Source organism: Chaetodon trifascialis, chromosome 20 (assembly GCF_039877785.1).
Source record: "Chaetodon trifascialis isolate fChaTrf1 chromosome 20, fChaTrf1.hap1, whole genome shotgun sequence".
Classification (NCBI taxonomy): Eukaryota; Metazoa; Chordata; class Actinopteri; order Chaetodontiformes; family Chaetodontidae; genus Chaetodon; species Chaetodon trifascialis.
The window spans coordinates 10390634-10414217 of record NC_092075.1 but is presented as its reverse complement, the minus strand read 5'-3'; the positions used below and the strand labels follow the sequence as shown (position 1 = coordinate 10414217).

Below are 23584 nucleotides of genomic sequence, written 5' to 3'. Positions count from 1 at the left end.
AGTGTCTACGGCAGATGGGAAAACTGATGTCAGAGTGCTGGGCTCACAACCCGGCCTCTCGCCTCACAGCCCTGAGGGTGAAGAAGACCCTGGCGAAGATGTTAGAGTCCCAAGACATCAAACTGTGACAGTCAAGAGAGACGCTTTCTCAGTGGAGACTTGTCACCGCCACTGGCACGGCGCCACTTACACTGGCCAACAGAAGAAAGGGAAGAAATAGAGACTGTGAATGATAGGACAAAGGAAACTGACAGCGGGGATGAGTGATAGAGATAATGGTCGACGGGGAGCCGGAGTAATGAGAGGTGAAAAGATTTATCATGTCAGAGGAGATCTGCCGTCCCATTGTCTGAGCCACCTCTGCCTCAGTGTTGAGGCTGTGCTTTCTGTGAAAGCTGAGCGGGTGTCGGGTCCTGACTGTCCAGGTGGGCCGGCGGACAGGGACCCTTGCAGGAGAGGAGGACTAAAATCCCTCTGATCAGCTGTAAACAGAGGAAGCTCCTGCTCTGCCCTTCTAAAGCCATACAGCAGTATTCTACGTGCAGTCTTTTGTACTGTCGCAGCTGCCTTCATGTTTCTTTTTGACTGCCAACTCCATCCGTAGTGACGTCATCCATCCAAAGAAATATCTAATTCATGCTCGCTGACCTCATTGTCAATGACTATTGTTAGTATTATTATTATTATTATTGCAGAACAAAGCAGAGTGAGACTAAAGTAATTAAAAAACACATGTCCAGCACAAACTGATTTTTCTATATATTTCTATGTACATTTTATTTCAATATTAAAAGATGACCTCTGGGTGAACACCAGTTTTGTTTGTCCTTCAGGCCTTCTGAGGGAGACCTTGCTCTCCCTCACTGTCTCTTCTCACAGTTCATTTGTACATAGCTGAGCTGAAGTCTATTGAAAGTTATTGCCTTGCTGGATGTGAAAATGTCTTCTTGATGATTTATCTGTGTACAGAATAAGTCCCGTCCACTCTACCACTATGGCATGTGCCTTATTTAATCTGTACATATGTGATTAATGAGAGTGTATGAGTGGATCTGGAAAACATTCCCCAATTAAAACTATGTGTCTCAAAGGTTTGTCTATTTATGTCGAACACTGCTGTAAGATTCGTGTTATTAATCTCACAGTTCAAACAAATAAGATCCTCGTGCTCCGCGTTCAATGTTGCATATAAATATAATTTATTATTAGTCTTAAAAATTCTTTCTTACACTTTGTACAATAACTTGACAGATGAAATGCAAGCAGTTGCGAGGAACATTGTGAGTGCCAGAAACAGACAGGCTACATTCTCACTATACACAATAATAATCATGAAGCTGAAGAACAACTAGGGAATGCAAAGGCTAGCCCACTGAGAATGTAAAGATTGTTTCAGAAAGATGCAAAGTTTGCATAGACGGCTTTACGAAAAACTGGGACAACTGCCATACGAAAAACAAAAAATAATCAAGAACCAACCAAGAACACTTGAACAGTCACAAGTGCTGCTGCATCAACGGAATGTTGCATTTACAACTATCGCTAATTTTTTATGCACAGAGTCAGTGTCGTCGTAACATTGATGGCGTCTGCCGTTAATGTACAAACACAGAAGTCTGAGTGAAAATCTCCGTTCTCCAAAATCACAGATGATTGAGTCTTTCAGCTCTGAACACAGGAAATGACAGTTTGAAATGGCATTGAATGTCTCCATGATCACCTTCTGTCTTAAATTTAAGCTCATACACTGTATGTCAATTATTTGGTAGAAAGCAGTTTTATTCAGTTGCATTGGTCCTAGAAAAATATACGTATTTGACTCCCTTTTCTATCTACTTCTTCTCTCTGCCTGGTCTCTTTAATGCAGATATCATCTTCAACAACATACAAATCATCATCAGGCATGAACTTTATTCAGCTTGGGGAAATGGTCCTGATCCACCTCCATTTAGAGGTAATAGATCTATTAAATGACCTATTAAAAAACGAGGAAAGAGTTAAAAAAAAATGATACCCAATGCAACTTATCAAAAATATTTTCAAAACTTAAAAAATAATGTAAAATAAGCGCACATAATTGAAAAACAATAATTATACATAACATGAATAAAAAGTACTAATAGTAGTTAAGACAACACATCTAAAACTGTCAGATGATTACATCATTGATTTCCTTCTGTACATGAAAATGTGGCTGACAGGATGAGTCATTACAGCGAAAGTCCACCAGGAGGTGCTCTGATACAGTCAAACATAATGGAAGATGAAACAAAAAAATGCGAGGATGCTGCAAAGTATTCCTTAACAGGCAGTAAAATGCAAAAAAAAAAAAACCCAAAAGATATGTATAAATAGGCATATTATTAAATACTACGTTATCACAGAACACATACTCGTCCATGGAGTGGCTATGGAGGCTGATTTTGGAGAGTGAGAGACGCTTCCTCTGATCCGAGCCTTGCTCCGTTGATCCTTTGACCTCTGATGGTGTCTCACCACTCGCGCTGTTGTCTATGGCAAGGCCATGCTCATATCCCCACAGTCCATCCAAATAACCGGACAGCTGTTTCCCAGGAAACCAGAGCCAAAAATATCAAGTTGTTGTACCAGAGAGGGAGAGAGAGGGAGAGAGCGAGAGAAAGAGAGAGAGAGAGAGCGAGAGAGAGAGGAACAGCCAGGGAGAAATGACTGGCAGAGATTCTTGTTTACCCTCCAAGTTGTTACACCCTTTGTTGCCAATGTTGAACTGGGTCACGGCTGAGTAGACCTCGCTGTTTCTATCATCTTTGCTTCTGAGTACGCACACACACACACACGCAGCTATCTGCAAGTGTGTGCGTGCATTTGTCATTGCGACGCCAAATGACTCTCCCGCTTCTGGGGCGTTCGCCTCTCTTATTTTCTTATTTACTTATTTTTTTTCACGTCTTCTTCCTCCCTGGATTGTCGCACTCCCCGGTGGGCAGATGTCAGTGTTCAGTCACTGCAGGAACAAGGCTGTCATGGCGTCCCATCTCCTCCAGCACCTGGGCCAGGCGACTGAGGTTGCCATCAGGAAAATGCTGGGCCTCCCACAAGTCCAGGATCACCCCCGTAGGACTGGATTTGGTGGCAAAGTAGTTAAGATACCTGCATGAGTGATTGCGACAGAACAGAGAAGGACGGGGAAGAAAGGGAGGTGAATTGTTAACGGAGATGAATGAGTTCACTTGAATCAGAGGACAGGACTTGGCTGGTGTGCTGACATGGTTTGAAAAATGATTTCAACAGTTTTTAGCTTCACCATTTGTACAGCAAACATTTCAGTCTTTCTCCACTTGTTTACATAAACACGTAACGTAATGTGTTTATGAGCATTGACGTATAGGCATGGCGGCATGTGTTAGCTATTTGAGAAGCAGTGATCGTTTTCCTTTCTTTGGAATGGATTTTTTTTAAAGGAGCCAAAACTGACTTCCATCTGGATTTCATGATTCTTGCTGCAAGACGAGGCTACTTTTTGGAGTTTGTAATCAATGAAGTTCTCTTGCAACAAGCGCAGCGCAGAAAAAAATGTACTTCATAAGAAATTAAGAGAAAAGTGGGGAGAACATGCAAATGAGCTGCTGATTACACACTAGAGTCCCTTTTAAGTGAGTTAAAAAAAGGTTAACTTTCAGGGCATCTGTGCCGGAAAGGACATTTTTAAAATCCTGTTTCTCAAATAGATGTTTCTTTTTTTGATCCGTCTCCCACTCGCTTTTTGATATTCGAAATAGACGCTCATACTTTCCTGGATTTCTATTTGAAATTAAAACCAATGAGCCCCACGTATACACCACTGTTCTGTATGTGTCATCACTGTGGGCTGTGAAAGAGGTTGGTTCAGGTCTCTCCCCTGCACGCTCCTTCCTTCACGCCACACTCTGTCAGCGGTCTCGTCAATCTGCAGCTGCTGCCTGTGATAAGGCCGCCCCGCTGAGCTGGGACCTTATAAATGGACACACACCTCCATCGCACACACCCACAAGACTATCAAAGACACATGGGTGACGTTTTGAAAAGAGCAGCTGCTTCTATCTTTGTTTCTCTGTCTCAGTTCAGTTCGGCTCAATTAATCTCAATTCAACAGATGCTTATCGAAGTGAGTCACATTCCCACAGAACAATCAAAATCAAACAAAAACAGAATTGTTATCTACAGATGGCAGCTAAAACTGCACATCAACAACTTTTTGAAGAATAGTGCGCTCTTATTCCTTCATCTCTTTCATTTTCCCTGAACAAAGTGGGCAAAGCCTGATGACAGCCTGTTCCTGCTGACTGTCACCACTAAGGGCCTAAATCTGAGTCACCATCTCACCCCTTGTCTCTCTCAGACAACCCTGTTCCTCCACCCACCTGTCAAGGTTAAGTTTGTGGGCCAACATCCTCCAGTCATTTCCCCTGGTCTGCGGCGCATCCAGGCTGCCACACAACTTCTGTCGGATGGAGACGGGGATGCGGAAGGCGTTGGGCCCCACCAGTGTGGTGATGTTACTGGCGGGGTCCAGCAGAGACGTGTCAATACTCTGGGAATCCTGCAGGAAGACAGACAGACAGACAGAGAGAGAGGTGGAAGGACAGACAGAGACTGTCACATAATTGAACACCATCTCACAAAACCAAACATAATGTAGCTCAAATGGATTTGTAGCACAGAAAATTCCCATTTCTGGGTTGTATAAAAAGTGGAAATTCTTCATTTTATTGCCACCCATTTATGGATGCATGCTGAGTGATTTTAAAATATATTGCATCTGGAGGATTAAGTGCTGCAAGTCTGGCTACGGAAATCAGAGCAAGACCTGGAGACAAATGAGCCGAGGCCAGGCAGAGACACAGCTTTGCACTGCATGTACTGTAATTCATCTCATTACTGAGCACAAAAGCCTGTGTGCTCCTCCATCCCTCAAGCTCTATTCTCCTGGCCAGATGGCCTTTGTAAAGCAAGTGCAGCACGACTAGAGGGTGATTATTCCCCCTCTGGCCTGTCATAGGCAGGACTATATGAGGGCCACAGGGTCGAGACTCCCTGTCTTCCATCCTGGCAGTCTTTGTGCACGTTGCAAAAAGCCGGAAGATCATGGGAGAAAATGTAATCTCATTCAAGCTCCCACACAACAGAGATAAGGAGCGCAGAGCGGTGGAGGAAATTCATTATCTTTGCATGCGAAACTTCAGGGGACAGGAGGGGTCAAAAGTCCGACTGATCTTTAAAGATCTTTTAAGCTCTTCTGAATGAAATGGAAGAGTTTAGGCTACATTCATGGAAGAGCTGACCCTACCTCTGACAGCGTGGTGTCCAGCTGAAATATCTGCCCTTCTCCCTCCACTTGGCGCACACATATCTTACAGGCCAGGTCCACAGTGTTGGCAGAGAACCGCTCCAGAGTGAAGCAGCAGTGGAGGTTCCGCTGTGAGCCGCACCACACCTGCTGGAAGGAAAGCTCCTGCAGAGAGATGAAGAGGGGTGCAGGATTCAGTCAGCTGTGAGCTGAAATTGTTTACACTCTTTCTCTCTCTCTCTCTCTCTCTGAACGAGCAGTCTACCTGGTACTTGGCTAGAAGTTTGCTCTTCCACAACGTGTTGGGGACATCGTGGATGGAGAGTCTCAGGTTGTGGGTGCTGTCTTTAAAGTTGAGAGTCTTTGGTTCGTCCAGCAGCTTCCCGCCCATTTGCTTCTCCATCTGTAGGACTTCCTGAATATGCGCACACACACACAGACATACACACACTTGTTTAGTGTGTAAAACCATCCGTACTGACCTCAAAACAAGTTTGTCTACTTTTGTGCTGCAGTAAACTGTTGTTATATCCTGTTTGCTTCAGCAGTTTCTTGCAAATGCTCTCATGTACTTTTACAAATGAAATGTTTTTTTTTTTATATAGCACATTCATCACACTCCCCCGGGGCTTTATGAACCTGGATCTGGACCTGCCATCTGAAACCAACTTCAGTGTCCTTGCTGCAGGATCACTATCACTTCTCATTACCCATTCCCAAACTTAATAACCGTATTTAATATCCCTGCTCTGTATAATAATCCCCCCTTATCTTCCCTCCATGTAGGTAGATGGAGGTATTAAACAGAAGGAGACAACAGCAGAGTCGGGGGATAAATGTGGCTTATTTTGTGTTGGGGCAGCAGCTACATCTTTTTAGGAGCAGCAACAGTATTGTGACACACCAACACAAAGATTTATCATCCTGCCTCCCACATCTCATCTGCTGGCTATGCCTACACACACATACACATTAACAATTCAGCCAAGACGACACACTCACAAACATCATTAATGCCTGCAAACACATTTAATTTCTGCTACATATAGTAACCTTTCGCAGGCAAACGAATGGGAGCACACATGCAACCTGCTGTAGATTTACCTTGAGAGCGTCCTGTGTGTCATCCAGGCAGTAGACTCTGATGTGATACTCCATGGCAGGGCAGGTGACAGGGCCGAAAATGGCTAGTTTGAGGCGCTTGATGGTTGCAGCGCTGAGAGATTGGCCCACGAGGCAGTAGGTGCCCAGCGTCTCTGTCAGGATGTGGCAGGCCTCGTCATCCATTTGGATGTAGCACGGCGTGGTGAAATTTTCTTCTCCTACCACCACCACATCCTACAGGGAGGACAGGAAGAAAGAAAAAGTGACACAAGTGTGGGAGATAATGGGCTAAAAAAAAAACAAAAAAACAAAACAAAACACGGTAGCCTCGGCAGTTGGAAAAATGCCATTAACACGAGGAAAAAGAAGAGAACAAAAGAAGAGATGATTAACATTTCTAATTCCGTCACTCTGGCTCAATCCCACCTACTGTTAGGATCCTTACATGTTTTCATTTGGAAAACTTTGGAAACTGAGTTTGAAGCAGACACGTGAGGACCGGAACGATCTAGTTTTGTTCTCAATATATTTGTTCATTTAATTCCAGGTTCATTTCAGTTCTGTTTAATTGAACCTAAACTGAATTTAAATGTCACTTTGAGGGGAAAGGTACAATCAAGGGTCATCACATAAGCCGTGTCCTTTAGATACTGCACTCAGCAAGTGTGTATTACTAATGTCTGACACCTTGCTATTATGTGTGTGAGGTAATGGAAGAGTGAGTATCCAGACCATTTGCAGCTGACCCCTGTAATAGCACTAATGACAGGACATATTTCTCTTTCATTAAGACCGTCTAGTCTGAGGACGCTTATGTGGCTCTCTCTCTCTCTCTCTCTCTGTCTCTCTCTCTCTCTCTCTTGATCTCTCTTGATCTTGCTGTCTTTCTCTCTCTGTGTCTTCCTCCATCTAATCCAAACACTCCTGTGAGCAGCGCATTGGCATTAATTCAGCCTATTATGAGAGACAGAAGAGGAATTACAGTATTTTATTGTGAGCTAGGCCGTTTAACAGCAGTATTATGGCTGATCATTAGACTCTTTAACTGCTCCTGGGGGAAGGCGCTGAGGATCCTTATTGGGGGATAATTAGAACACACAGTGGAAAAGTAGGCTTTTGCTTCATACATGTGTGTGCAGACACAAACAATCAAATATGCAAACACACACATATTCACATAGCATAATTTATTCACTAATTTTTGACACCATCAGCAGGGATTTTTACGTCCACTAAGAAGGTTATGCTTTCAGTTTATTTTGTTTTTCTGTTCGTTTGTGAGCAGGATTATGGAAACAGCACTCATTTCATGAAACTTGGTGCAAGCTTATATCACGGGCCAAGGCAGAAGCCATTGAATTTTGGATTTGAATCATGGGGAAGACACACTAATTATTTTTGCCATGCATCTTAAAAACCCGTAGAGGCGTAGGAGTAAGAACTCACTGAGAGTGGTTTCATGGGAAGACTGGTATGATTCTACAGTACGTTTTTTTCTCAAACCAACATCCAAACGTGAAATTCTAATAGTTTGGAAATACATCCAGACATATATGCTATAGTGCTTGCGCTTGCAGATTTGCATACCATAGAAAAGTATTGGCCTTGGTGGGGGTCTGTGCTCTCTGAGAGCCCTTTGAGTTTTTCTCTTCTTTATTCAGAAGCATGGGAGGGTAAATCTTTGTAGGAGAGTTACTGAAGCAGAAAGCCCCACATGTTCCTCATTATATGACCTGCTGTCTTCATCATCATCAGAACAGCATGTTTTCTCAGGATTTCTCAAGATGTGTTTTCATCACTGTTGTAGAAACAGGAGAGATGAGCTCCTCTAGAAAGAATATTTCCTGGATATATATAAATCTATGTGTGTGTGTGTGTGTGTGCGTGTGTGTATGTGTGTGTATGTATATATGTATGTATGTATGTATGTGTGTGTGTGTGTGTGTGTGTGTGTGTGTGTGTGTGTGTGTGTGTGCTTCGACAGGGGCGGGGTGCGACATACTGGATGCCAATTGTAGACACTCTGTGTCTCTCTCTATATATGTATACATACATACATACATACACACACACACACACACACACATATACACATACATACATACATATATACATACACACACATACACACACGCACACACACGCACACACACACACACACACACACACATAGATTTATATATATCCAGGAAATATTCTTTCTAGAGGAGCTCATCTCTCCTGTTTCTACAACAGTGATGAAAACACATCTTGACAGAGCATGTCATATCAAGCAATATTTCACATATGCAGTCTGGCTGGCCTCAGTCGGAAATGAAGCTTACATAAAGGAAGCTGCCGTTACCCCCCTCCAACACACATACAAATGAGCTATAAACCAGTGCATTACTGCTCTTATATACACACACACACACACACACACACACACACACACACACACACACACACACACACACACACACACACACACACACACACACACACACACACACACACACACACACACACACACACACACACACACACACGCCCACTTGGTCCCCCAGAACATCTGACTGAAGATTTCTTCTTTGATCAATAGTTATACTCAGTTTACATTGAGCTTTATTGGCTGCCCCCAAGTAATTCATCAATGTCACACAGGCATGTGGGCCCAGTCTGGCACTTCCTTTCTGCTCCATAAGTCATATCATCACATCGGCAGTGGAGATTGTGCAAAGACTTCCTGAAAATGATATTATTCCAGCCCCTGCTCTACGATGAGCTGACAAAGGGACATATATTGGATATCGGCTGTTGCTAAGTGGGTGGATTTTCAATATGTGACTGGCCCGTACACTATGTCTGCCTAGACTGCAACTAGTGCTCCAGCATTTTTCCAAATATAGACGAAAATCCAAATGCCCATGACAAACAAACATTTCTGCGTACTCTATTCCCTTTCTCCTGCTGTTCATTCTGCGCGCCGTGGTCAGCCCTGCTGCTACACAAATCCTCTCGCTTTGTTTTTAAAAAGGTCTCAGCACACTCAGACCTGTAAGAGTTCATTAAAAACACATGGAAGGAAAACTTACCCAGAAGTGCTCACCTGACAGGTAAGAAAACAACACAAATAACCACCTTCGACAAGGTCAGTGGTGTTATTATCTGAGGTGTAGACAGAGATTTTTGGGGAGAGAGATGACAACTGGACCACTTCTAACAGGTTTAAAGCAGTTTCTGTGAAGAGGGTGGAAGCGATGTTTCTCTACAAATGATGTCTTTGTGGTAATTGGAGTGTTTATGTGTGTGTGCGTGTGTGTGTGTGACAGACAGAGGCAAAGTGAGGTATAGAAGGAGAGCGGGGGATAGGTAGAATTCACACTGCTGCCCTCATCATCAGCTCTGTTAATGATGGAGCTCGCAGGCACGGGGGCTTCTGAACTCACTAACACAACAGAGACACACACGTACGCACACACTCACACACAATGGCACACAAAATCAAAAATAGGCATTCATAAAGGTACAAGAAAACAGACTGGGGAAAAACAGTCCCAGCCTGTTTCCTGCTATCAGAGGTTTACTATTTCAGCACCTGGCTGCAACAGGGGCTCGCTCTCAGTGCGGAGCGGCAGAAACAGGAAGTTGATCTCCTTCACCTCCTCCCTGCTATCTACCATCCCATGCCATTTCATCAGTTTGTTTTTCACAGTGTCTCTCCCCTTTGATCTTTGCCGAGCAGAATTTTCAACCGACCAAATGCAGGAGGGATTATTTAACGGATAGCACGTCTGTGAGTATTATCTTTGGTGGCAAACATCATTTAAATACTTCACGTGGCTTTCAGAGGCATATTTTCAAACTTGGCCACGATAACAGACGTTAGGGTCATTTGTCACGCATCCCATATCTCACCTCCCACTGGTTCTGCTGCGAGTGGTTCTTGAGCTGGATCAGCCAATCCTGTTGGCCGTCACACACGGCACAGTGGTGCATGGTGATGATGACCGGTCGAGTCAACAAGGCCCCGGGGGGCCCGCAACTCACCACAGGGCCCAGCACTGTTTGGCCATCATCCACAGAGGGCCTGGAGGTGCACAGAGAAAAGCACACACACACGGACAAACACACACATGCTGTTTAGTGGCGATGTGACAGCAGCCGCAGCGTATTGGTGACATGGTGGAGCTGACAGGGGTAAACACAGCTCTGGGCCATTGATGTGGCAGGCGGCACCGCGTACCTCATGTTGTCCTTCCTCTGAACCGTCACATACATCTCGTACACTCTGCCCTGAGGAATGGCCCCTGCTGGAATGAGCAGGCTCACCCCTGAAGAGCAAACAAACAAACAAACAAACAAACAAACAAACAAACAAACAAACAGGCATAAGTAAGAGTTGTGAGCTGTGAGGTAGAACAGAGGAGTCTTTATAACTATTTGTGCTGTCAATGTGTGTCACAGTTGTGCTGAATATGTTATATAATATATAAAGTCAGCGAGAACAGACCTCAGACCAGCATAAAAATTAAAAACTCTGAATATTCAAATCACATGTGTATATGATGAATCTCAGCTACAAAGCCACTCATGCCGTATAAATGGAAATTAAGGTCTGTAATGCTCTGCCTTTTACATATAAAATTTAAATATTAACCATTTTACTTGTAATGGATATATCTTAATGCATTACTGCCATTACTACATAAGTAAAGGGAAGTTGAAGCCCTAGTGAATCATGATAATTATTTTTCTTAGCACAGTAATAATCGCAGTTCCTCTCAGCCTTACGTGCAAAAACTATGGCATCAGGAAATGATGTGACATTTCATTTCTAAAATCAATGATCTCTCTCCTCTTCATAACGCTCTCATATCGCTGCAGCCAGCATGATTTACATTTTTCCATCTCAGATTGATTTGATATGATGTCCTGTCCGATGTGTTTTTTAGGACCCCACCCCACGCATTCCCTCGTGCAAACACACACTTTCTCTCTCTCTCTCTCTCTCTCTCTCTCTCTCTCTCTCTCTCTCTCTCTCTCACACACACACTCCATCTCTCTCTCTCTCTCTCTCTCTCTCTCTCTCTCTCTCTCTCTCTCTCTCTCTCTCTCTCTCTCTCTCTCTCTCTCTCTCTCTCTCTCTCTCTCTCTCTCTCTCTCTCTCTCTCTCTCTCTCTCTCTCTCTCTCTCTCTCTCTCTCTCTCTCTCTCTCTCTCTCTCTCTCTCTGGAGGGGGTTTCTCAGATAGCTCATTGATTTCCCATGTCCTTGCACTGAACTTTTCAAAAGGTGACAGACAGCTTCTCTTGATAGCTAGTAAGGCAATCACAACTCTGCCACAGGGACGTCTCGCACACTGCCACTCTCCCTCACAGCAAAGCTTCAAAGAGATGGGAAATGCATTTTAAGATGCAAAATACCAAACAGCCACACTGACAGTGCCACAAACTATTTCATTACCCAGACACACGCACAGATCAAATATCAAATGTGCTCTTTCCTCTCCCTTTGCCTATGTAACATGATGAGGTGGCTGAGCGCAAGCAGCAGCTGAGAACATTTTTACAGGAATCAAAACGAAAAAAGAAAAACTTAAGAAACTTGAGAAGTCGGTGTATCCTTTAATGTCTCTGCTAGTTTGCCTAAGCCTGTCAACATGCATCTGTGGCATGTTACAAACAGCCCACATGTGTTTGAAGTGAGGACAGCACGGCTAATGTAAGCGGCCTGAAACAGTACACCTCCACATCAGTTCCTCCAGCGCACCTTAGGTATCCATCAACCCCCGTCACACTGTGTGCAGTCAGTACACTGACAGGTTACATATGGTTGAGCATATTATTTCAAAGTCACGTCTGTGTGTGTGAAGGTTATCCTGGTAAAGATGGTGGGGTATGACAGAGGCAGCTCAGATCTCATACACCTAGAACACAATTTATACTGTATTTCCTTTCATGTGTAATGGGCAGCTTGGTGAGCTCTAATATTTCCACATCTCCCTTATTTACTGACTGATGGAGATGTCTATAAAGTGACTTTCTTTACTGTGTCACAGATTAGCAATAACTTGTCTTAATTGTAGCAGCTTGATTTGTTTTCCAGGCCAAAAATGTGACACTAAAGGCACACAAATCCCTTTACAAATGTTCTCTGTTACAGTGGAGTTTCACTTTAAAGCTCCATGCAGTGGTATCATTACTTCCTTAATGAGCTGTATTTCCTGTTGAAGCGGGTCAGTGAGGGAGCAACCTTGAAGAGATAGTTAGACATTTTGGGGAAATCCGGTTTTATTTGCCTTCTTGCAGGGAGCTGGTGAGAAGATGGATATGACTTTCATGTCGGTCCACGAAGCATGAAGCTACAGCCAGCAGGCGGCTAGCTTAGCTTAGCATAAAGAACAGGTGGAAACAGTTAGCCTGGCTCTGCCTGAAGGCAGCAAAATCTGTCTAACAGCACCAAAGCTCACTAATTAACATGCTACATCTCGTTTGTTTAATCAGTAGAAGAACAAAAATGGAAAAATGATAAATTGCAGTTTTATGGCGGACGATTTCTTCGCCGGCGAGGCGACTTCCTGGAGGCTTGTCATCACCATAGGGTTACTAGGCAGCCAGCAGAGACACTAGGAAGCTACTGCGTCCTGCTAAGAAACAGTCTGGAGTTTCAAGTACTTATTTCATGGGATCTTTAAGGATAAGATTTTGGGCTGAGAACATCATCACCAGCCTATAATGAATAAATGAAGAGTGAAAGAAGAGCTGATGGATGATCTCTTCTCTATGTCAGGGGAGTTTTTCTTTTCACTACACATAGTCACATACACACAAAGGAGAGCTCCCGAAGCAGCTCAAAGGAGTGCCAATGGGTAAATGAAAACATGCAGCTCCAATCAAAACAGACAAAAGACAGCAAATGTGTTTTAAGATGAATTATGACAGAATTTGCTGGAATTAGCGTCTCTCTCTCTCATGAATCAGAACTAATTATTCCTTTGTGCTACTACATTTCTCTCTGCATATTTCTAAATATGCAACAGATTTTGCCTCGTTAAAAATATCAATATGCACTGAATCACACATCAAAACACATGTGAAAGCACTTCCTTCCCATTGTTCAGTACAGTACCTGAGTTGGGCACGATGAGGTGTCCCCCCTGGGAGCTGAAGGAGCCCAGCGCGGTGCAGGATGGATCCCTGGTGCGGAGCAACGTCTGGGTCTGTGTGCGCCGGCCCATCGTGCTGTCGCTGTTGTCTAAGAGGCAGTGCGGCAGCTTAGGTGACAGTTTAGAGGAAAATTCCCCTCCCAGGTCATCCTGTGGAGTCACTAAGCCTGAGGAGTTGTACACCTTAATCTTCAGGTTGGGAAGGGGGTCCAGCAGAGGGGAATTGGTCATGGGGATTTTGTCAGCCACATCATGGAGGGCGTAGACGGGGCCGCGGTACATGGCGGCTGCTGAGGTCAGGTCAGGGGGTGCTGTTAGGAGATCAGCTGGAAAAGAAAAGAAAGTGACATCAGTAAAGCAGAGCCTCAAGAGAAGTACTGCGGTCATTATCAACTGTGAATGTGGAGAAGCGGAAACTTGAAACTAAAATAACCACGAGGAAATGAAGCGTTGGCAGCAGTCATCAAGGCTGCAGTCCGTCTTTATTCATTTCTTTTTCACTCATTAGAGAAGTCCACTTCACCACCAAGAAACATTACTCAGTCAGAGACGTTAAAGGCGCAGCTGTGATTCATGAGTAACAGATGGCATCGCTAACACTCAGTTTACCCGGTAGGTACGACGATGAATGTCCAGTAGCTGGGTGAGTGGGTGGAGCGATGGCAGCGTGAGCTCACTGCCTCCAAACGCAAACTTTATGTATGATATGAGTCAGGGAAAGTCGCCAAACTTGACGGCTGCAATAAATACTTGTTTAGTGGTAGTTCTATAACTGTAGTTGCAGTAGTATTAGTAATAGTAGTGCTTGTGTTATTATTAATGTTGCTAAACACGAATAAGCTGTTACTTGCACATGTTTTCTTTTCATTGGTTTGATGTTGGATTAGCAGATATCTATGATTCAATTAAGTCCCACATTAAGAAGGATACTGACAGAAAGAGCACATTTAGATCAAAATACAAGGTGGGCAATCCAAGCAATTATATGTGGCATCTATCCTTCTGAATTGTACAGTATTTTAAACCTTATTTTCCTGTCTGTGCTGTTTCTGTTTTCTCTTTTCCCAGTTTTTCTATCTCCTGTTCCCAAAACCTCCAACTGACTATTTACAACACAATTACTCTGATCTGTCTGTTTCCCTGCTGTCTTTCTGTCCAGCTCACTGCCACCTGTCCTCATCCCTGTGGTCTTACTTTTAAGTCCTGCGTCACCAGCCCAAATCTAATTACAGCTTAATATGCGACATGCAGCCTGGCCTTATTATGCCTTAATGAAGGGGCATAGTTTGGCCTCCCATCACAACGACAAGCATCTTAATAGTTTCATCACCTCGCCCGCACAAACACGCTGTCTGCTGTCTGTATTTCTCTCACAAGCTCGCTGCTCATCCGCAGTCAAAATGGCACATTTACATTCACGTCGTCATAAACAGACATGTGCGGAGAGCCGCTGAGTCAAACATATCTCATCAGGTTAATGCTATGGGTTGCTAATGCAAGTGATTCCCAGTGCCTGACAGCACAGGTGTGTCATGTAGGGCAGGTTACTAAACCTCAATAATTTTTGGCACCACCTGAAATGTGTCTGTCGTAGGATACAGAGAACTGTAAGTACCACAAGTTAAGACTATTTTATTGGGCAAAGTTGTGTGTGTCTGCTTGACTTTTTAAAACTTTGTTTAACATAAACTTGGCTTTGTTAAATGAACAAAAGGGCTTCAAGTTTCTTCAAGTGAGATGATGATGATAAAAGCCATTTTGGTGTCTGTGGGTGATGCAAAAGACAGGGAATCATGCATGAAAACACCACCTAAATCATGCGCGCAGACACACGCAAAACAAACACATATCATGTGCCTCACCTTTGCGGGCCGTCTTGATGCTGACTGGCTGGAAGCCTCCATTAAGTGCGGAGGTATCGATGATGTCGGAGTCAAAGTCACGGTGGTTCTTCCTGTAGATGAAGAGCGCCACGACGACAGATATGACCAGGCACATGATCACCGCTATGACAATACCCACATACAGAGCTACATCATCTGTACTGGGGGCCACTGGGGGAGGAGAAGGAGGAGGAGCAGGGGGGAGGTTGGGGAAGAAAGACAAAAGACAGAGAGAAAAATAGTCTTTTAAGACCTCATAAGTTCACATCAATACTGTTAAGCTTTCATTCTCAATATGCGGAGTTGTGATGAAGCCATTATCAGCAGACTAATATCCTGGTTTAAGATTGAGCCGGATATTAATAACCACCTTCTGGGAAATAAATGCGTACAGTTATATCTCTTGTCTTTTTTTTATTATTATTGTGGTTAATGCTGGTGCGCTACAGTAAATAGTCTGGGTGCTGATGAAATAATATAGGACACTCTTAATTGTCAAACGCAAGAGGGGATAATGATGCACGTAGTCCACCATAGAGTGGTGAGAGTGACGCACAACACTGGGACTTTCACAAAGTCGCAGATTAATAACTCTTCTATGAAGACGTATTGGGTGAGCGAGGGTTGTATACCATGCATCATAAAGATAATAAGAAACTAAGAAAATGAAGATAATGATGATAAACTCTAGGCACAAGGGCACAATTAATAAGGACAGCTGCTCCAGTGCAACCCAATGACACACTGTCCTAACAAGCAGGCTCAGAAGCGAGATCAAAAGTTCTGAAGACGGAGATATAGATGTTTTCATCTTCAAATTACCGTGCTGTGTTGGAGTTCAGAGTCTGTCTCTGTCTTTGTTCTTACACAGTGATGATAAGATCTAGACATAGCTTGCATTTCTCAAATTGTCTTTCATCTCTGTCTCCCTCCCAGAGTCTTTCTGTCCACTTTCCAGCTGGAAAAACCTCTGTGATTAGTAGGCCTGGCATGGATATAGTGGCTGTTAGAAACGCAGACTCAGACAGGCACGCATTACAGATCAGACCTTTTAATGGATGCCTACTGACAGTCTGAACTCTCTGTAGTGTTTGGTAAAGAATGTCCTTCACTGTCACCAAGATGACATATGGGGAGAAGCTCTTCTGTTGAGGTAGCGAAATGCCAGAAGGCGTGTGCGAGCCTGCATGTGTGCTGTACATGTCAGGGGGCTCGGGAAAAAGTCAAAGACCAAAGCATGTGGACGCATTCTTATTTATGAGAGGATGAAGTTATTTTGATAAGAGAGAATTGCCTGCTTTTGAGATCTTTTGAGTATGCAAATGGGGCAGACTCTGCACCAGCAGATGGCAGCATCAGCCACAGAGCCATACACGGCACTTTCAGGGCATGCATGACGGCTGTGGAACTGTGTAAATTAGCCTCATGTGTTTCAGGGATACAGATGGCACTCAATCTGTGTCTCTTGTGTTCTCCGGCACAAAGGAGGAGAAAGGAGAAGGAAAGAAAAGCGAGAGAAGGGAGCGCTTTTGTGATGACTGAAGGCCACAAGTTGTGTGTTTTTAATCACATCTTTGGTCTCTGGGAGTAAAAGTACTTCCCTTCTTTTCCTCTAGCTATTACTTGATGTTTATGTCTATATGGATAAATAGGTTTTTAAATCGAATTACACAAGTAAGCACATTCAACATGTAGCCAGTCTGAAATTGAAAGGAAATAGGGTCTGACCTTCACCAGGCCATTCCCTTTCACTCACAGTATAAGCACTGTGATTGAAAGAAAAAGTAGTTCATTTCTTTAGATGTACTGAATGGCCACATTCAAATGCTGTAGTTATTTCAAAGACTTTATTTCCCTCAGTACCCAGGAAGGACATATGTGGCCTGGCCCTCTCTATTCAGCCTTAACTGAGACATCACATTAAAGAGGAGTGTCAAGACATATCCTCATATATTGTTCGGCCTCTAATCCTTCCTCTAGCACAGACATGAACAGAAAACAGAGCAGGGAGGCAATGATGAAAGTCTGAAAATGTAATTTCACTGTGCTTCCTCTGCCAAGCTTTCCCGCAGTTATTTAACATATATCCCCTCCGTCAAACAATCTTCCATCCATGCTTTGATGATAAAGGCAGCAACCTGCTAAGTGTACGCATTAAAATGTATCACTTAGATTAATACATCCCTTTGAACATGAGCCATTGTCGGAGAGGGAAAAGTATAACAAATGGAAATGAAAGGGATTATTGAACACTCCATTCTCTGTGAGGACGCAGAGATTTACAGAGGCAGGGGGAGATACAGAAAGAGAAAAATATTAAAGATAGACAGAGAGAATGAAAGTGGGTTAAATTCTTTGCCAGACTCAGTGGCTGAGCTGACGGCGTGGTGAACTGTCAGGGTGAAGTTCAGCAGGAGCAACAGGGTAAAGGGCGGCGTCAGCTCGGAGTTAGAGAGCGGCAAGCAGAGGCGCAATATGAGAAAGGACAGAACGGAAATCAAAGAGGGAAGTGGCCTGAGATGGTTATCTGCTAAAAAAACAAAACAAAAAAACCAACAGAAGAGCATAATGAAAGACGGACATGAAATAACAATCTTGTTTTCTGTTTAGTTTGCAAAAAAGTAACATTTTCAAATGATACATCTGTGACTGTGAGCGTCCATGTGCTTAACCTGCCAATAAAGATCAAAGACAGACACCAGCATGAATGTAGAAATAATATAAAAAAGAAATGAATAAATGATTAAAAAAAACAATAACTCACATGAATTTCCAAAATCACTCTTGTCTTTTGCCTCGGACGACTTCTGATATAAGGAACCTTGAAGAAACGAAGGTATTGTGGATGGGAGAGAGAGCAGGGGAGGTAAGGAGGGGGGCGGGGTGGACAGGAGCGGGATGATGGAAATCAAATTTAAGCCAACAGAAAAACAAACTCAACAAATGAGACAGCAACAAACTCATGAGTAGGAGTGATGACATGGGGGAAGCGATCTTTCTTGATTTGGCCCCTCCTCTCCAGATCTGTGTATAGAGTATAGAGATGGATGAGAGGAGTTGGGGGGGCACGGAGGTTCTGTGAGGGAGTGGCGTGATCCATCAACTTGGCTTAGTGCCTCAGCAGCAGCAGCAGGACTGATGCTGGCAGGTGAGGGGGAATGGAGGGGCTGATAAAGTGCGGGCTCCAACACAGTCAATAGAACCAGCAGCCTTGCATCTGTCACTGGAAGGTGGATGGAGAGCGTAGCGCATGGGATGAAAGGAACGATTATGTTAGGAAAGCAGGAAATGGAAAAAAAAACGGGGTTGAAGGACAGAGATTTGGAGAAAAATCGCCCACGTAGATGGTTTCTGGCAGCCAACTGGGCTTTTCGGTTGCGCTTTTGTTGTGGCCAGGTTGCACGCTGAAGTGGAAAGCAGCGTAGAATGGCAGCCAGGGATAGTGCACTAGTACACATAATATTCAGTCTCCCTAGGACATCCATAAACAACTATACAAACAATGAAGTCCTTATTGGAGAGGGAGAGAGCCACAGGCAGACAAGTGGACCGACAGGAAAATCAATGGCTTGATAGATGGGGCTGGTGTGTACATGTAATCAGGCAACAGGGAGGCCGAGCTGGAGCTGGGGGAGGTGACTGTCAGGGTCAGTCTAACTGATGGCCCGTTTGAACCCATCCTGTACAGTTTCTATTCATCTGTGCATTTACAGTACAGCCAGAGTAAAAGCATGCATCGGTGGGTGGGCTCAAAAGGAAACCTCAGAGACCCAGACGGACAAAGATTATTCTTTCCTGACAACACAGAGCTGGGGGGGGGGGGGGGGCAGGAAATCTTTGTCTGTGTTTCAGCCATTACTTCCTTGAATATGGCACATTTCCAAACTCATAGAAGGATACTGTCAAAACTGATGTCATCACCAGGGTAGCCAAAGGTTAACTTCTGCTTCTTGGTGGAGAGCTGATGTTAACTGAAACTGCTGATTATACGCCAAAGGTATTTATTTACATTTAATCAAAACTTTTCAACCACTTAGTGTAAATAAGCTCATGTTCCCGGAAGGCTGACGTGAGCCTCAGAGTCGTGATTTTTCCAGTCTCTGCCGTTTGATAGCAATAAAGCATTTGCCCTTGCAGGAGTAGGCGCTCCCCTTTCTCTACATCAATATGTCAAGAAAATGTCATGTCTGAGCATGGGGTTACCAAAGGCTTGGAAAACAACATCAGAATCGAGGAGGACAGACCACAGAGGGAGGGCAAAACAGAGATTCAGTCAGGTCAGCCGCAGTGAACTGTGAAAACTATACCCTTGTGTTAGAGTTCGGAAGTTCCATCTGAACAGGCAGACTGCAACCTCTCTAGATCAATCTGTAGATGCTTAACTTTGTTAAATCCGCCCCCCAAACTCCAGGACAGTCTAAATGTGATGAACAAGCTACAAAGTAAATTATAACAAAACTCTTTGCTTTTTGACTCAGGTCAGGTGTGTTTTCACAGTGGGCACTGTCTCTCGCTGGGTTCTATTTCCAGCTCTGGTCGTATCATATTCCTTTGCCAGATTTCTGCGATGGATTGCAATTGAAATGATTTAAATAAATTCAAATAACCGAAAATAAGATCAAGCTGCAATGGAATCCAGAGACACGTGTTTGCTCAGATCCCAGCCCGGCACTGGAGGGAGCAGATCAGCGGTCCGAGGTGAGTTCAGATTGCACACAACTTCCATTCCCAATCATATTTGCCATAATGTGAGCTTTTAGATAATGGGCCGTTCTCCTAAATGCTCATGGAAATGGTCATTAGCATTGACATAAGTGGCTTCACCCTCTTAGCTTCCAAAAAAATCAATCCCTGAAATGATCCTAAATCTATATCATTATGGCTTTATATTCTCTGCAAACTGGCCATCAATCTACCGAGAACTAATGCTTCGGAGATAGGCTGAGTCGCGTGCAGTGGGGCGGGGTGAGCGTATGTTGTGCCGCAGAGGGAGATAAAATAAGACGAATAAGACAAATAAGAGCAGGTCTTCCTGTAGATTGCTCCCTGATGTTTCTATACACTGCAGACATATGACCTTGGCTATGAAATCAGCTAATGCATTCCTCTGACGCTAACGTTTTGAATGAAATCACCGAACACTGAAGTCATAGTTTCCCGTCAATCCTCCGTACATATGGACACGCAGAGCAGCATGCGCTTACTTTGGACAGAGACATGCAGATCCATCAGCCAGCTGCATCTAAAGATGCATTCTGACCGCCGATGTGATGTCAACCGTAACCTACAGTACATCATGTCGACACCATACTGCAGGTAGCAGTTTACAACCCCATGGTGCAGCAAAATCTCAGATCAGCTGCACACAGTGACGGCCAGCTGTACCAAATTCTAGACATCCAGCAGCCCGGCCTCTGTTATATTATTAGTGTCACGATCACCATCTGTAGTGGGTTATACACACGATGGAGGCATCTGTGACAGTGTGTGGGTCTAACACCTTCAAAGATGTTTATTGGAGAGGATTTTTATTAAAGCAGACACAGGGTTTAACTCAGTTACTGTGCAGCCTTTACAGCCACCTCCTCCTCACCCTCTTTCTCTTGTTATCACAGAGAAGAGGGCAGAGACTGTTTTAGCAGATGAAGCTCAAGGTATCAAATTCTGTATTCGGTGGTTTCTTAATACTGCAGTTAACACACGCACGCACGCACGCACGCACGCACGCACGCACGCACGCACGCACGCACGCACGCACGCATGCACGCACGCACACACTCGTGCATCAGAGCAACTGCGGCATGATTCCAATCAGTGAATGTATTATAAAGGAGTGGGAGCAGGATTTTTGGCTCAAATAAACTGCGTGGCTGTTTTTAACTTCGCTTGGAAGAAAGAGGAGCAGAAAACAATTCGTTGCCTGCAGGAAAAGATCGGGCTGCACCACAAACTGCTTTGGCCTTATTTTATTTAGGAACAAAAGCGTAAAACCAATAGGAGAATTGTGATTTATGACAAAGACATGCTGGTGCATCCTGTAGCCTTTAGTGTACTTTGAAATTATTGCAAGAGTAGAGTATTATGTACAATACTTGTTCACTTTCCAGCACATGTAATTGTCAGCACTTTGCGGCCTCGTGTTTCTTCTCATTGGACCTAAGGAATCCAGAGTTTTTATTAAGGTAGTAATCAAGGCAGTCTGGTAGTTGTGACCCCCCTTATGTAATTACAATATAATCACTTATTATTATTTTAAATATAACTCCCAAATGCTTCGCCGGTGACAAGGATAATTACTTAGAGTGCTTCCCCATGTGGCCAAGTCTTTTTTTAACATATACTTATATCTGCAGCAGAGCTGACACAGGAAAGGATGTGCAGTGCTTTCTGCTTTTATGTCACTTTTATCCAACAGCTTTTGTGTTTCATGTATGTGCAAATAATGAGACTGAGTGCAGAGGACAGAGAGAAAGGCATTTTGGCATGTCTTATTGTTTATGTATGAGTGAAGAGCGAGTGAGCGACAGGGTGAGTGTGTTATGTGGCGATGTGAAACACAGCGTGGTGATGAAAGAGAACAGCGAAACTCATGGTCAAAGGGTGAAGACATGTCTTTGGTTGGCAGGTCAGAGAGAGTAGCAGAGGATTAGTCGGGTACTCACTCTGCATGCACAGCCCATCGGTGCAGTTCTTGGACTGGAGCACCATGCCCTCACAGTCCTTTCCCCCGTTTTTGGGTGCCGGAGCGCTGCATTCTCTCCTCCTCCAGTGGGTGCACTCTGTCCCACAGGTGGACCACTTACTCCACTCTGTCCACAGGCCATCCACTACCACACAACAGACAGAACGGACGGGAGTAGATTGAATGAAATGGCAAATGAGAAGATGAGGACAAACGAGCGAGTGATGAGTGGGTGAGCGGATTCGAGACAGCGGGAGATATGTGGGAGAGAGGCACACACGTAAGGGTGGAGGCACAAACAGAGCGAAATATGTAAACACAGAGTTGTATCATATTTTATGTATTTTGTTTTTGAGTACCTGTACCCTTTCCACCCACTTTTAAGTGGGTGTATTGTAATTTTAAGCCGTACCTGGGCAGAGAGGGTTACACGCCAGCTTCTGGATGCCTTGCCCTTCGCAGATGGCGCCGCCGTTGAGTGGGGCGGGGTTGGTACAGCTTCGTGTGCGTTTCTGGTAACCACGGCCACAGCGGCTGTTGCACACCGACCACTCTGTCCATGTCGACCATCCACCGTTCACTGGAACACATGGTCATAAAACGTGTTAAGAAATCACTCAGACTAATTGTTTGTTTTCTTACAAAGATCGGGATGAATTCAAATATAAACTACCATGAAATAAAACTCAATCTAACAAATGAAAATGGAAATGCAGTAAAAGCACAGACAGACACAGAATAAAATCACTCCATTTGGATTTGATTAAGTCTGTCAACGCATCTTTAACTGGAATCCCCGCAGACTTGGACATCTGGATTCACAACTGTTTGCCACTGTGAAATGTATATATAGAGTTTTTGTGTTTTGACCCTGAAATCTCTTCTGGTCAGATTGCTGCATTTTCCATTCACTGATTCCTCCTAATGCCTCTCTTCCCTCTCTCATCCATCTCTGTCAGCAGTTAAATCCAGTGCAGAGTGACACCAGGGCTTGTGGCTGAGAACAAGTCTGTGGCATTTGCGATGGTGGAACTGGGCCCCTTGGAGCCTCCGACTTTCAAATGTGACATGCTTATGGGTGAAGCCCAAAATACTGGACTCTGAGGGAAGACTGCCAAAGCTCCACATTTCTTTACTGTCTGCTTTCTTTCCTCCACGGATCATGGATGTATCTTCGCTCTTCCTCTTTTTCTCTGTCTGTCGCTCCCCCCCTTTTTTTTCCCTTTTGTTGCCAGCTTGTGCTCCTGTTTCCAGTGTCCTTGTAACATTTTGGGCTGGAAATGGCTTGGCTAAATGCACACTGCCTGTCGTTCTCACTTTTTCATCACAGCCCTCTCTTATCCTTTGGGTTTCTCATACTGGTTTACAGGGTACACATAAAGCACAACTGTGAATGAATGTGCGAGGAACCCGTTTTGTATAAAGAAGCAAGTAAGGCACAAACTGATGGAGGGGTTTGTTGTG

At 44.1% G+C, this 23584-nt stretch overlaps 2 protein-coding genes across 4 annotated transcripts in view; one reads left to right on the top strand and one right to left on the bottom strand.

Moving 5' to 3' along the window:
• bmpr1bb (bone morphogenetic protein receptor, type IBb) overlaps positions 1-1109 on the top strand; it is a 50847-nt gene extending 49738 nt beyond the window's left edge. The window contains exon 14 of the mRNA XM_070989473.1: positions 3-1109. Coding sequence (XP_070845574.1) covers positions 3-128 — 126 coding nt within the window. The 3' untranslated portion in view covers positions 129-1109. The remainder of the gene's footprint in view (positions 1-2) is intronic.
• Positions 1110-1175: 66 nt separating this feature from the next.
• Positions 1176-23584, bottom strand: part of unc5cb (unc-5 netrin receptor Cb) — a 109945-nt gene continuing 87536 nt past the window's right edge. Inside the window, exons 6-17 of one of the 3 annotated variants that reach the window (XM_070988334.1) lie at positions 22533-22700; positions 22101-22265; positions 18203-18259; positions 15418-15609; positions 13519-13881; positions 10635-10722; positions 10307-10478; positions 6410-6643; positions 5571-5720; positions 5306-5470; positions 4380-4558; positions 1176-3129 (exon numbers count right to left, since the gene is read on the bottom strand). In XM_070988334.1, coding sequence (XP_070844435.1) covers positions 2970-3129; positions 4380-4558; positions 5306-5470; positions 5571-5720; positions 6410-6643; positions 10307-10478; positions 10635-10722; positions 13519-13881; positions 15418-15609; positions 18203-18259; positions 22101-22265; positions 22533-22700 — 2093 coding nt within the window. In that variant the 3' untranslated portion in view covers positions 1176-2969. The remainder of the gene's footprint in view (positions 3130-4379; positions 4559-5305; positions 5471-5570; positions 5721-6409; positions 6644-10306; positions 10479-10634; positions 10723-13518; positions 13882-15417; positions 15610-18202; positions 18260-22100; positions 22266-22532; positions 22701-23584) is intronic. The other 2 variants (XM_070988335.1, XM_070988336.1) reach the window with 2 other exon arrangements.